The sequence below is a fragment of the Vigna angularis genome, chromosome 2 (assembly GCF_016808095.1).
Source record: "Vigna angularis cultivar LongXiaoDou No.4 chromosome 2, ASM1680809v1, whole genome shotgun sequence".
NCBI classification, from domain to species: domain Eukaryota; kingdom Viridiplantae; phylum Streptophyta; class Magnoliopsida; order Fabales; family Fabaceae; genus Vigna; species Vigna angularis.
In genome coordinates, this window is record NC_068971.1 from 45,894,228 (window position 1) to 45,909,814 (window position 15,587).

General features: G+C 31.5%; 1 protein-coding gene and 1 non-coding gene across 2 annotated transcripts; both read right to left on the reverse strand.

Annotated features, from left to right (window-relative positions):
• Positions 1-6,764: 6,764 nt before the first annotated feature.
• TRNAK-UUU (transfer RNA lysine (anticodon UUU)) lies at positions 6,765-6,836 on the reverse strand. The gene has a single exon. It is a non-coding gene; the product is annotated as a tRNA-Lys (tRNA).
• A 5,015-nt stretch (positions 6,837-11,851) lies between these two features.
• LOC108328277 (probable F-box protein At2g36090) lies at positions 11,852-13,101 on the reverse strand. The gene has a single exon (XM_017562112.2). It carries the CDS (start codon positions 13,093-13,095, stop codon positions 12,088-12,090), a length of 1,008 nt encoding a protein of 335 aa, XP_017417601.1. The 5' UTR covers positions 13,096-13,101; the 3' UTR covers positions 11,852-12,087.
• Positions 13,102-15,587: the final 2,486 nt, after the last annotated feature.

The following is a 15,587-nucleotide window of genomic DNA, read 5'->3' on the forward strand; positions in this document are numbered from 1 at the left end:
TAGAGTTTAAGAATGAAATGTTATACTTCCTTTAATAGAGAAAAGTAGTGTTTTTAAGATTAAGATCTTAATTAAAAATTATTCACATGAAAGAGCCTTCAAAGAGGTTAAAGTCTCAAAGTCATCATAGGTTTCCGTCAAGTTTGGCTTAAAAGAAATTACAAGAAATACACCAAAGTTGAATTCAGCCTTAAGCATTGGACTCATCTAAGTTAAAGTCGTGATAAGTTAGATCAACATAATTAAAACAATGGGATGGAGGAATTATATATGGTTTAATTTCCATCTTTCTTTCTCACTCATTTTTTTATTAGAATTCAAAATATCTTAATTTGTAGGCTCTTTAGATATTTAAAATTATTATTTTATAAATATTGACATATGTCATGTATGTGTATATTAATATGATGATTTATTTTTCTCGTGATTATTCAACTAATTTGAAATTTGGTTTCCTTTTTCATATTAAAAAATATATTAAAGAAAAAAAAAACCTGAAAAGTTGTATTTTTTTAAAAATTGAATGAGTTTACTCACTTAATCAATTATCATGTAGATGTTAAACTTCCTAATTAGTGAATCGAATTATGTTGGTCTATCAAATAGCCAACTTATAATTGATTTGGCTGGATAATTCGATTTGATAGCTCTGTATGTTTAGTAGAAGACTATTTTTTTATCTTTCAACTAATACTACTATTATTAAATACTTAAACTATAATCTTTTTAGTAGGTTTTGTTTTAAATCTATTTAATTAAGGTAATTGAGCATGAATTTGATTTTTATTAGTTATAACATATATTTATTGAAAAGAAAAGTAAGGCTAATATGTAATTAACTCTGAAAAAATTAATAAGGATATGGGTCCTGATGATCCGTGTCACTGGTTAAAAATAATTAATAAACATTTAACTTTATAAAGGTTCATATTTAACTATAACATTAAATTAATTTTAATCTTAATAATCATTAATTTAATTTTACTTTACTTATAGAACAAAAATATTCACATGTATTATAACTGATAATTTATTTTATGCAAAAAAATAATAATAAACTAATATTGTAAATGATAATTTATTTTATGCAAAAAATAAATAAAAAAGAATTAGATAATAAAATAATATTAATATTAATATTGTTGTACAATTTCTCTTATCTTTTAATAGTTTTTCTTTCATTTTAATATTACTAAAAATTAAAATATAATTAAACATAAAAAAGCTTAAATTAACTGAGACAACAATAAACAAAGATTAAAAATATAAATAATCTAATATAACAACTATCAAGTAATTAAATGTTAAATATCTAAAATTTTACTAAAAAACAATTAAAATATATTTTGATACTTTATTGAATCAAGAATAATTAATTATACCTTAAATAATAATTAAAAAATAATTAATTGTTTGAGATTTCAACATAAATATGATGAAATAAATTATCATTAATTATATCTTAAATAATGTCCTTATTAGTATTTTTCTAAGGTTATTAAATTTATAACAAAAAGAAAGAAAAGGGTATAAAAATCTCTCTTAAAGTTAATGACATATGAACATTCATTTTTTTATAATAAACATACGCACTAATTATTAAGATCAAACCTTTAATTTTTTTTAATCACACGTGTCAACTAAAAATCAAACGCTTCTTCAATTTCTTCAAGTATTAACTATGAATTTCAAATAAAACCAATAGAAATAAAGTTTTTGAATCAAATTTATTCTATTATACTATAAACAAAATATATCAATATCTCTTGTATTGAACTAACTATTTAACTATATTTTTAAATACAAGTGTTATTATATGAACTTTTGTAATGATATCTAATAACATTATTGGAAAAAATGTTAAACAGTTAAAAATGGGTTAAATATGTTTTTCGTCCCTTAAGTATCACACGATTTTGGTTTTAGTCCCTATTCGAAACTTTAATTGTTTTTAATCCTTATAGTTTTGAAACTAGTACTATTAGTCCTTAAAATTGGACAGCGTTAACTTTTGTTTGATATGACTAACGGCGAAGCCACGTCATATGCCAGCTGTCGTGTCACGTTGATTGTTTCATTTTTCAAGTTGAATCTAAGCGAACCAGAAGCTTCCCGTCTTTGCCCCCTCGCCCTCCAACAGCACCGTGGCCAGGAATGCGCCAGCATCGTCGCCGTCCACGACAACCTCTTGGTAGGCATCAACTCACTACTCTCCTCGAAATCTAAATAACTAAAACCATAAAACTGGACGCCAAATCTAAACTAATCCTTGTGAAAAAAGTTCCCATCTTTCCCACCGTAGACGATTTGGATTAGTTCCCATCAACTCACCACTCTTCGATTTATTCTATTATTGTCAACTTCTACAACACCATGTAGATCCGAATCCATCCTCCATGATTCCACATCCTCCATCAAGCTAGGTATCAACTCAGGCCTCTTCGGATCTCTTCTTCGAATGCACCATCATCAACCGTCAGTCATTCTCGTCTCATCCTCACATCATTAACCTGCATCCAAAGATAGAAACCATTATCCCCAAATCAAGAAACCTTGGCACTGATGTAAATCGCACCACTGCAACACAATCGCGGCCTTGTCTCCACTTCCTCAGCCACACCGCACCGCCGTGAATTGTCGCGTCCCTCGCGTGTTCACTGTCAATCCGCAAGCTAGGTATCAACTCAGGCCTCTTCGGATTTCTTCTCCGAATGCACCATCATCAACCGTCAGTCATTCTCGTCTCATCCTCACATCATTAACATGCATCCAAAGACAAAAACCATTATCCCCAAATCAAGAAACCTTGGCACTGATGTAAATCGCACCACTGCAACACAATCGCGACCTTGTCTCCACTTCCTCATCAGCCACACCGCACCACCGTGAATTGTCGTGTCCCTCGCGTCTTCACCGTCAATCCGAATCGTCATCTTCATCGCAACACCCCTTTCTTCAATCCGCGCTGGCCGTGATAGCTCCAAAGCTGAAATCGTGTGGTGGCGCGTCGCACTGTTGTCATGGCTCGACCTCCGTCGAGTTCGTCCCACCACCGCGCGAGAAGCCTTCCTGACCACGGTGCTGGAGGGCGTGGAGGGCGAGGGGGGCAGAGACGGGAAGCTTCTGGGTCGCGGACAGAGACAGGAAGCTTATGGGTCGCGGACAGAGACGGGAAGCTTTAGGGTCACCGTAGATGACAAAGTTAGGTTAACTTGAAAATGAAACAATCAACGTGGCACGACAGCTGGCATAGACGTGGCCTCGCCGTTAACCATATCAAACAAAAGCTAACGCCGTCCAATTTTAAGGACTAATAGTACTAGTTTCAAAACTATAAGGATTAAAAACAATCAAAGTTTCGAATAGGGACTAAAACCAAAATCGTATGATACTTAAGGGACCAAAAACATATTTAACCCGTTAAAAATTTATTTTAGATTAAAGAAAAACCTATTATTGTTTTGAAAGGAATATAGTACTATAGAATGTCGAATTACAATTGAGAGAGGCTTTTTATAGAAATAATAGAATAATATAAAAATAAGTATAATTACCTTTAATTTTTAATGCAAATAAGATCAGAACAATAACAATGATAATAACGATGATGAGATATACTACAGATAATGTATCTTCATTAAAATGAGAAATTTATAGAACACGCAACACTGCTTCAAACGTTTTAAGGAATTTTTTCCTCAAAAAACCAAGCGATTTAGGAATCAGAGGTGAAATCGAGACGTTGAAATGAAATTGGAAGGGGATTTGTTTGGAAAATAAAAAGATTGGGAATTAGGGTTTAGTTCATGATGAGACGTGGAAGGGATTTTTGGAGATTAAGGTCGAACGTCACCATCCAAATTCCATTCCACGAAAAGCCACTCCCATTTTTCTCACTCACCATCTTTTTTCATCTTCTTCTTGAGTTCATTTCTTTGTTTGGGGAAATCAAGAGAGCGAGAGAAGCATGAGGGAGTGGGTGAAGATGAAGGAGTGCGCGAGGGAGATCACAGTTGGGATGGCGGAGATGACAGTGGAGTTCGGAAAATGTTGCAGAGACATGGTCAAGCAGAGACATGGTCAAGCAGAGTTTGGTCAATGCAAATTCATTTATTGTAAAAAGCTTAGGGAGAGATTTCGGTATTGGAAGAAGTGGAGCACGGCTGACGACGGTGAGGCCGGTTGGGTTTTAAAGTACCTTACAATCTTCCGCAATTTTCTCGTCTACTTCCTTTTGGCTTTTCCGCATTTTTAGCTTGCAAGAGTTGTCTTAGGCTACTCTTCTTCCTCTAATTTTTCTAGTTCAGACTTTCACCAACTTTAACACCCACTAGCTTTACTTTTCTATCATTCTGGGTTTTTTTAGGTTATCTGACATCCTGCAGTTTCTTTGTTGCTCTTCAAGATTTGTTTTTCGAAAAAAGTAACCTAATTTGTTTTTCATATTGCAAAGTTGCGCATAGAGGTGATTTCTCCCACCTTCAATTCAGGTAGCCCTTGTACCCGATGTCTTCAACCTTGTGCACATCAAACTGCTTTTTATCAATTAATTTCAAAGCAAAGCTCTTGCCTTTCATTTGAACTCTGAATAATTCTTTATTATTTGAATATTTAATCATGTAGGTTTTATCTTCAAATAGAACTTTATAACCTTTCTATAGAAGTTGGTCAATACTCAACAAGTTTTGATCAATTTCAGGAACGTATAGAACATCAATAATTAATTTCAAACTTGTGCAACATTTGATCGCGATGGTTCCTTTGCCCTTCACTGTTATTTTTGCTCTGTTTTCAATTCTGAAATTTGTGTTGTAGGTTGCATCAAAATCTTTGAATAATTGTTGATCGTAAGTCATGTGGTTCATGCAACCACCATCAATTAGCCAAATTTATGTTGATCTTGTAGTAATAAAGCAAGAAACAACGAAAAGTTCTTCTTCTTCACCTTCTTTAACAACAACTTGTACATTCTCTTGTGTTTTTTATGACTTTATGGCCTAATTGTCCACATTTATGACATTTCACATCTGGCCTCCACCAACACTTTGTATGTGGATGATTCTTTTTCTTACAAAAAGGACATGATGAGAAAACATGAGAGGATTTGCTATCATTTTTGTGGTTGAAACTTCCTGGCTTTTTTTCCAGCAATTTAGCTGTCAAAGCCCCTTCAATATGCCCTTCTTCTTTCATGAGTCTTCTTTGTTCTAGAGTCAAAAGTTTCGCCAAGGAAATAGTAGAAAGATCTTTTGAGTTATCTAAGGAAGCCAATGTGGTATTATATCTTTCTGGAATTGTTACAAGTATTTTTTGAACAATTCGAGAATCAGGAATATCAGTGTCAAAAAGACGTATTTTGTTTGCAATGTCGAGAAGCTTGTCCGCATAATCTTTGATTGTCTCCGAATCTTTCATCATCTGCATCTCAAGTTCTCAAACCATATTCAAAGCTTGCATTCCTTTGATTCTCTTACTGCCTTCATACTCTTCCTTCAAAAACTTCCAGATTTCATGTCATTTTTAATGTCATTATTTTGTTGAAAATGATTGGAGATACGGCTGTAAACAAAATTGATTTGGCTTTGGATTTTCGAAGCCTCTTTTCCTTGTGACTTTTCAGTAGGATTATTTGGCAAGAGAGGAACTTCGTAATCCTATTCTAGTCCTTCCCATACATCATTAGCATCTAGATATGCTTTCATTTTGACAGCCCACATTTGATAGATTTGTCCATCAAATACAAGTATAGAAACGGTAATGAAAGATGTTTGAGATTTCATCTTATGTGTAGTGATTATTTTGTAGTTGTAGGTGTTTGTGGGTTATAAGATCATTTTTGCTCTTGATACCAATTGTTGGGTTTTAAAGTACAAGAGGCAAAAGAATGAAAGGAAAACTGATATATTTTATTGAGCATAAACAATAAATATTTATACTATAAAATTTGTAACTGATTTTGGAAAATATCTTTTAAAGTAATTAATTAAATAATACATAAAATCTTCTTAAAAAATAAGATATAAATATATTTTTATTTAACTTATTTGACTTTTTCAATCAGAATTGTTTGAGTCACAAAATTCCAACAAGACCTCTGTGGACCGCTGACATCACCCCTCTGTGGACCGCTGACATCACCGTTGTTGGCTTTGGTCGGAGTAGGTGGCATGCGTGAGGAGGAAGATGCTTCCTAGAGATATTTCCTTGGTGGCCCACGTCTGAAGGACAACAATACGGACCACCCTGCTTTCTGCACCCCATCTTTGTTGCTTTCCTCAAAACTTTGATAAGCAAATTTTGAACAAGTGATTTTTATTTTCTTTTAATTAATCCTGAAAAGTATGGTAAGACCGACGTAATAATTTTGTGAATTAATCTTAAAAAATAATTTTTTATTCATAAAAAATTAAATAACACGTGACATATGTCTATCATCTTACATGTTTAACATTTACGATCTTGAAATGAGACGTTGTTTGTCATTTACGATGAAATTTAAAATAATTGAAAATAATGGACTAAAATCAATATCTTTAAAAATAAAGAAACTAATCCGAATCAAAATTATGAAAGGAGAACAGTTATTTATAGTATAAAAGACAAAAATATATTTAACCGTAAGCAGTGCTGAAAGGAAAAATAAATTCTAAATATATAAAATAAGTCATCTAACTCAACAACTTCCACAACCACTCATTCATCTTTCTAAAACAAAATGTTTGTCAGAAAAATCGTAAAAAGACATCAAAAAAATCATAAAACTGCGCCGTCTGTGGGGATCGAACCCACGACCACGTGGTTAAAAGCCACGCGCTCTACCACTGAGCTAAGACGGCTTTGACGTTATCATTTTGATAAAGAATTAGTAATATTCTTTAAATAATTAGTTTACAGTCCTATATTTGGTTGGTTGTTGTTGTCCTTTCAATTTCCATCGTTTTAGATTGAGTTTTTCAATATTTTGTTGAAAGGTGCATTTTTTCTCAAACTATCTTATAAAATATGTCATCTTACCAAAATAATAGGTATTAGAAAACGAGAAAAAGTTGCAACAAACTCACCCACAAGCAAATTTGAGTGCCTACCTTATGATTTGTACGATGGGCAATGCAAACACTGGCAACATATGAAGGGGCACAGCGTAGGCCACTCTTGCAACAGTGACAGCTACGATTTGGAACTTTCATGGTAGTTGGGTTCCTTATGGAATTTGCTTATCTTTATTACAATAACCAAAATGCTAGTGAGATGGGAATATAAGTGTTAAATAAGAATATAAATAATTTATTAGTCCTAATTGCAAATATTTTATTATCTTCTTTATCTAGCCTATTCTATATCATTGAAAAAAACAAAAGAGACAGAATAATTCTTCATTAAAATACTGGTGGTTGGAAAGTTGACTTAGTTGAATTTGTTATCTAGCTTGTATTATAATTCATATCTTGATTATTCTAAATTTGGAATGTTAAGAGTTAGTTGGGATATAGGCACTATCTCATCTAAAAATTTCGTTCTGTTACTTATTTCATTTATTGAGTATTCGTGAAAAAATATTTATATGTTTTTCTTATATTTGTAGATGTTATGAATATTTACAGATATTTTTATATATATATATATATATTTTTAATTTTAAATAAAATTATTTAAAAAGAAATTCAGATAAAAATAAAATTTAAATCAAATTATTCAATAAAACATTAGTGTAAATAAATTAAGTATTTTGGACACTTGAATTTTTAAAATACTTAAAATAAAATTTATTACTAATTATTAGCAAATAATTATTAATAAAATTCGTATTTATTACAGTATTCGATAATTCGATACTGAATTGTTTTTTTTTATCCTATTTAATCTTGAACAATATTAATAAGAAATAAAATTGAAGTGTTGATGAAAATATTGACCATAACGTGATATAAGTTATTAATTAGTCTCACATTTCCACACCAATATTGGTCAATTAGTAGTTGATGGTTGAATTAAGTTTAGACATGTGTCAAGTTGAATTTATTTGTTTTTTGTGTTTGGATTTTGATAACGTTGTCCTATAGTAAACAAATAAGGGTTGAGGAGACACTGGTCTTATTGTTGGTTGGATTTCTTTTCTTTCAATCCAATTCTCTGTGCTTTTCATAAACATCACTGTCTTCCATTATATCATGTCTCCTTTTTCAAGAGAAAATCCAATTTAAGGATTTCTTAAGACCAAACGTAACTTTATGATTATGCTAATAGAATTAAACGTGGAGTTGCACAATACCTGTAGACATTTTGAGTATTTGTATATTGCTTGTGTGAGAAAAACTATGGTCAAAACTATAATCAAATTTCTCTGTTGGGATTATACTAATTTAATGAACTAGTAGTCACTATGTTAATAGCACGTTTTTAACGGTAAAATCTCCCATTCAACGTTTTAAGCTGTTCAACTATATATATGTATATATAGAGAGATATTTATTGTGGTTCTAATAATAAGCTATATAATTTGTCCATCAAACATAATATTATTAAGGATAATTTTAAATGATTATAATCCTATTATAGGAAATAAATTTTAATTTAGTCTTATGAAATATATTAGAGATATAATATTTGTATCAACTCATATATTATTAATTTATTTTATCTCTAATACCAAATATGAAATCATAAAAATATATTTTTTTACAAAAGTATTTCATAAAATAAATTTTTATAAAGTTTTTCATCTTAAATTGTGTTTGTTTTCGTTAATGTTACTGTTCACGTAGATATGTGAAGATGGGTGTGTGAGAATTTGAGTTGTTCGTTTATAATGATTGGAGAGTGAGTGAGAGCACAAATTTGAGAGATGAGTGAGATTTTATAATCTTTCGAAATTGTTTAGATTTTTACATGAGTTGATGAGGAAATTCCGAAATAACCTTGTTACCAGTACCATATCCACGTTGTTGCTGGAATTGATTTCAACGAAGCTTTATTCGATTTCAAGTCATGTTGAAAAGACACAATGCAGCATATTCATTTCCATAAAGAGTGTATTCGATTACATTATTCTTCATCAAGTTCCATCATCAATGTATTTGGTTTCAACATGAGTGTACTGGATTTCATCCCTTATATTCACAAAATATTATATTTTAAAAATAATTATTTCATTTTACTTAGATGCAATTTATTTTTTCATTTTAAAAATTAATTTTTATTTTTTTTCTCTTTATATTAAATTTTACAATTATATTCGTTATTAACAATTATCATTTTATATTACTTTTATTACTAAATATAATTTAATAATCTTCCATTTTTACCTATTAAATTATTTTTTATTTGTCACATTGATTAAATTTTACACTAATTTTTATAAATTTTATTTTTAAATCTACTTTCACTCACTTCCATTAAAAAAAATAACAATCAACTTATTTTTAAATCTCTTCAAATTCATTTCGACGTTTTTTTATCAAATTTATCCTCCAAAATAAACATAGCCTTGGTAAGGGTACTGAAAAAGTAGTCAAGGTTAAAATAATTAAGGTTAATAATATATGCCGTGAGCATTAGCGTGTAAGGATGGGAATATAAAAGTACTGTTATCTGGAATAAATAAATGATGTCACTGCATTTATTATGATGTGTAAGTAGTAAGTAATGAATGATTATCTTTTAATCATGAACCAAAAAGTCAAAATACATTAGGGAGTTTGAAAGCCTTAAAATATTGTAACAACATGCTCGCTACATCTAACTCATAACAAACTATGAAAACCATACTGTCCATGGACACAATCTTCATTACCTGTTAATAAAAGAATATTTTTTACCAAGAAATTTGAATTTAAACTACTGAATAAGGTTCATGCTTCATTATGATATTAAATAGTAAGTAATAAATAATTCTCCAAGTGTGAATTGAAAAAGTCAAAGATTGTAATCAGGTGCCACCAAGATCTTATTTGTATGATATAACTTATGACAATCTAGCAAACTCATATTGTCCGAGGAACACAATTTCGTCACATGTACTAAACAATCTTAAATAAGACATAAACACATATCAATCTGGTCCACGAAACATGGTACAACCTTCCTAACAATAATTTATGTGTATACAATCTTCACATATAAATCTTCATTCCAAGTCCCATGTTCTTATAACTAATTTTTTTAAAGATGATTTCTTGTAATCTAATTATAAGTTTTTTATTCTTCTTTTATTTATAGATGCATTATCATCCGGTTCCCCATCAGTGAGTGAGATTTACACTGTAATGCTATTATAATTTATTTTCTAAATCTTTAAATATACCATGATTTTAATCCTTTTATTTTAAAGGGATATATATTTATGTGTTTATAGTATTATTTATCAACTAAAATTATTATGTATGTAAGAAAAAAGGTTATTTAACACAAATAACTATTATTTAATAACTTTTTATAAAAGTAAAATGATTTCTAATAAAAATGAAATTTTGTATTTATAAAAGATAATGTGAAATGGATGTAAAAAATATTTTAGTGTCATGTAAATTTGTCAAAGTCTCAGATAGAAATATTAACCTTAAACCGAGAATTATAATAGATTGTGTTTCTGCTGAATGGGACCGGGGAAAACTCCTGCTACCTCCGTCCGGAAACACTCCTCCTCCGATCGGTCTTCCTTCTCTTGCCTCCTCTACGCTCGGTATCAGTGTAAATGGGTTGACCTGCAGCAAACACTCCGACGATCAAGTCAGAATGGGCTCTCGCAAGTCTATAATTATCAAAAGAACAGAGAGTTTACCTTCTCCTTTGACTACTGTTTATACAATTTCAGAGAATATTCCCCATTAATTTACCTCTTAATGACTTTCAATGCACATTTTAAATACTCGACAAGGACCGTTACCTCATTAACCACACATTTATGAGCATTCAACTGCTATCTCCAGCCCGCAATTTTATACAACTGTCCGATCGGCTACGTTGTGCTTACGAGCTTCGATTGGACATACCAGGTATGGAACACCCGATCGGTTGTGTCTAAATCTTCCCGGTCGGTTGTCCACCCTCGGTAGTAACAGATTGGTTTTGGATAATATTTTTTTCAAATAGTTTAATTAGTAACATATGATACTTCAATAACCTTTTGAGGGTATAATAACTTCTCCCACTCAAGCTTACTGGTTGATGAGACTTAAATATAGAAAATGAAATAATCTTGAATGTATAAGTAAATTCATAAGAGCACACAACCTCTAGTCCTCAAACGAAAAAGATGATGAGACTAAAACTTTAGAAGGAAAAATCTAATGTATGATTTAGAGGTTTTTGGTTAGAAGGCATATGCTACTACATTAATCCATTATAGGCATACAATTGATTCAAGAGTTACAAAACGGGTGTTTCTTGGTTTCAAACCAATACAAAAGATTATCTATTGTATGATTTACGAATCAAGAAAATCTTTATTTTTATAAATTTAATCTTTTATGAATATGTTTTTTCTTAGTTTTCAAACAACTACAGTTATTATATTCGTACACATTTGTTTAGTCCTTCTTACTTTCTTTGTAAGAAAAGAACATTTGATATTTTTTATTTTAAGCAATTTTTTCTTTTAGTATATACTTTATCAAATATGCTCAAATTTCCACTGATTAATATTCTTGTTTTTTATTTCAAATTTCCCAATTTATTGTAATGTGACAAGCAATCTAAACAAATTTCATTATTTCATAAACATATTAAACAGGTTAAATTAGATTGTCACATTGTAAAAGAAAAACTCCATTTTTTTTACTCTTATTACTAATGTAAAGCATGGCGTTTGTTGGGACATCTACCCCAATGGGTTAGAGGTGCACAATTGTCAATCTGAAAACAAAATATTATTCTTTCTTTCAACCCAAAATGTAGTACACAAATTAACAAACTCTTACGTAGCTATTAGCAGATTGATTACTGCTTAAAATAAACAAAAATTAAGCTAGCATAGGACGTTACATCATGGACGGAGGTACTTGGTTTAGTTAAATCTGTACAATTTAATTTTTCCTGTGTGTTTGTTGTGTCTGTAGATTGCATATTGATGTTGAAACGTATATTATAGTATTATATTCGGAAGAAAAAGAGTGTGGAAATAGCCGCAAAGGACAAAAACGCGAGAGCCACGCAGGCCATGTCCAGCCTTCTTTCGTCTCTCATTTTCCTTTCCTTTCTTTCACTCTTTCGATTCATGAATTCCAAGAATCTATCCTTTTCTCCGGCCACAAAAAATGTTCCCCTTTTACCCTCCAAAGCCCTTTGCAAAATCCCCAAACTATCCCTCCCATTCAGAATCGTTCCATCCATGTCCTCCATCTGCACACACGCTTCCCTCACCTGCATCTCACTCCCACAAGTCACTGTCACGCTGCACAGCACAGCCTCCGATGCCGAACCCCTCTCCCCGCCGCCCACCACCGTCGCGAACCGCACACGCACCTCCCCACTCAGCCAGTGCCGCTCCACGGACACCGCCCTACCGCTCGACACGTTCACCGCGCGCTTCCCCTCGGGATCCACCACTATCCAGCTCAGCCTCAACTCCTCCCGGAGCCTCTCGCACGCTTCCTCGCTTCGCGGATACTCCATCGCCGTCGCCACCGCCTCCTTCGGATCCAGCACGTCAACTCTAAACGGCGAGCACCGGAACCACCCTGACTCCGTCTCCGTCTCCACCACCCGCGAAAGCACCGGCCTCCGCCCGTGGAACAGGTCCACAGCCGTGACAAGCTCCGGCGTACGCTCGATGTTCGCGTGGCGATAAGTGTCCACAGCAGCAAACGAAGGGAAGGAGTCGGAGAAAAAAGAACGAGAGGCGCCTGGGAACGTTGAGATTATGTGGCGCACGCGTGGCGTGCTGGTTGACGGCCATGTGGCATGGCAGATGCTCTCCCAGAGCTGCTCGTGTTCCGAGAGGGCGTGGAGTTGGGAGCACGTGGTGGCAATTGAAGCCAGCGCAGGTCCGTCGAGGCGCGTGAGGATGTGGGTTTGAATTATGTCGGGATGCACGGCGGAGATGGTGGTGGCACCACCTTCTCGGTGGATGGCGGCGGTTGTGTTATCGGTGCAAGCCATAGTGTCTTTAGTTTGAAGCTATGACTTCTTTGCCACTTACTATATATATATAGAGAGAAGTTAAAGTTGGGTGAGACGAGTGAAGGGTCAGACACCCCTTATTTTTCAGTCTTTTACAAGACTACCCTCTTCTCCCACCTTTGACTGACACCACTTTCATCGTTACGAGACTGACTTCACTTATGGCCTATTCGGTATTTTTCAAATTGCCGTCATACACTTAAATATATTCCATCATATAAAAAACATGAACCACGATGTCATATAATATTCTGGACCCTAGCACTCATTTTCTTATGATTTTATTATTTTTCTTTCTGGGTGGATTTGCCTTTTTTATTCATCGAAATGTAGCCTCATATATAGTAAATACCAAAAGATGCAGATAAAGATAAAATGTAATGATAATGATGAAGGTAGGTTATGCTTACCATTTCCCTTGTCCACTATCAAACTAAACTTTTAATACACATATAAATAAGTCCACTCCTAGCAACATTTACTCCAATTGTTGTAATAAATTAGTTTTGGTCAATTTCCATTCATTTACTGCAGCTAAAATATAAATTAGTTAAAAATTTATTTTTTAATATTTAAGGGAATAGTTTACTAACCTGTATCATTACTCTTATATCTTATACAAGTAATATGAATATATATAATTTAAAATATTAATATGTTATTGGTTTTAACTTGGGGAATAATTTGAAATTAACTTGTTCTTACATAATTATTTTTATTTTGTAACATTGCCGAAATACCAGTGTGATATTTTTGTGAAAGCAGTATGACTTTTTTGTTTAATATTATCTAATGCCATTCATTACGTCATTTTGTTTGGTCGTACATGCATTATTATATGTTCCACACTTCACCTACTATTTCTTGACACATGTTCAGCAATTTATGAATTAAAAAACTCATTATAACTAGAAAAATTGATATCTAACTAAACCAATATTGAGGTGACTATATAATTGAATTATATTACATACAAAAATTTCCAACCAAGTCAGAATGTTACCGAATTAGATAAAATTTGGAAGTGAAATTTTGTGGCATGAAAAAAATATATGATTAAGAATATATAATGAATAATATTACAACTATAAATTTACTGTTGGGTCCCTACATGAAGCCATTGGTTACTACTTTTTTAGTGGCATCTCTGATATTATATCCAAATAAATTATGGAGTCAATCAAAAGATTATGTTGTGCATGAGAGATAAACCAAAGTCAAAAATTCGTAACGCGCAATTGTTATACTTTAAACAATCACATTGATCTATTATGACATTTTTAGTATATCTATGACATTTTTAGTATTTATTTTTATTGATATATGAGATAAAACTAATTTATAATATATATATATATAAATAAATAAATAAAGTGGATATAAACTTTGTTTTAAAAATAGATTTTGTGAAATTAAGTTAGATTTAAAGTTTATTTTTTAATATGATATTGATTAGAGTCTATTATAATAGTATTTGTTGTTTATTTAGCATGTTATTTTACCTGCTATTAAGTCGTTATCTAACAATTTATTAATGTTTAGTCTTACGCTCGAAATGATGTCTATACTTCGATGTGAAGAAGTCAATTTTGTAAGATTAAATTAGGCTTAAAATTAACAATCATAATATTGATATACTACTAATTTATTGATTTTATGACATGCGTATCTATTGATTAATTTAATATTTTAATTAATTACTTATTAAGTAGAAGTTTAAATTAATTAAAATATATTTTTTCTTTTGATATTTTTAAGTTATTTTTAATGATAAAATTAAATTCTAAAATAGATAATGTCTTTAGATTGATAATGATTAATTCTAATTATATTATTTGAAGGGACAGGATGTTGAAGCATTGACACTGTCAATAAAAATAAAAAGAAAAGTGATTTTTCAGTTCGATTAATTCATTTAGAAGCTGAGATAAGAAACATTTTGAATTGAGTTTTAAATTAAAAAATATTTCAAATGAAATAATTAGCCTAACTATATTGTTTTTAAGAAATAGTTATAAACTATTATAATATATTTTGTTAATCAAGTATTTTTTTTACTAACGATTTGTGATTTTAAAATATATAATTTAGTTACTTATAACATCCATGTTATGTAAAAACTATTGTAATTAATGGCCTGACACTTGATTTCTATATTATTATTTTTTTTGGCACGAGGCACACGGTTGTTGGGTACCGTATCCTTCGGATGATTATAATAACGCGGAAGTATTATACTTTTATTATTTAGCTTAAATGCAATCTAGTTGAGTGTTTTTATATTTGCATGATCTTTCAATATCATCTTTTTATGTCAGCAAACTTGGTTCCAAAATTTTATATATATTATTTACTTATTTATTATTAACCCCACATCTATATAGTAACGGAATCATCAATATTTTAGTGAATTAAATACTCGAGGGCTAAATAATTAATTATGCGGGGAATGCATTTGACATACCAGCACG

Bases quoted from the DNA above. Each gene is read 5' to 3' on its own strand.
- LOC108328277 (XM_017562112.2), bottom strand. From the start codon at position 13,095: ATGGCTTGCACCGATAACACAACCGCCGCCATCCACCGAGAAGGTGGT.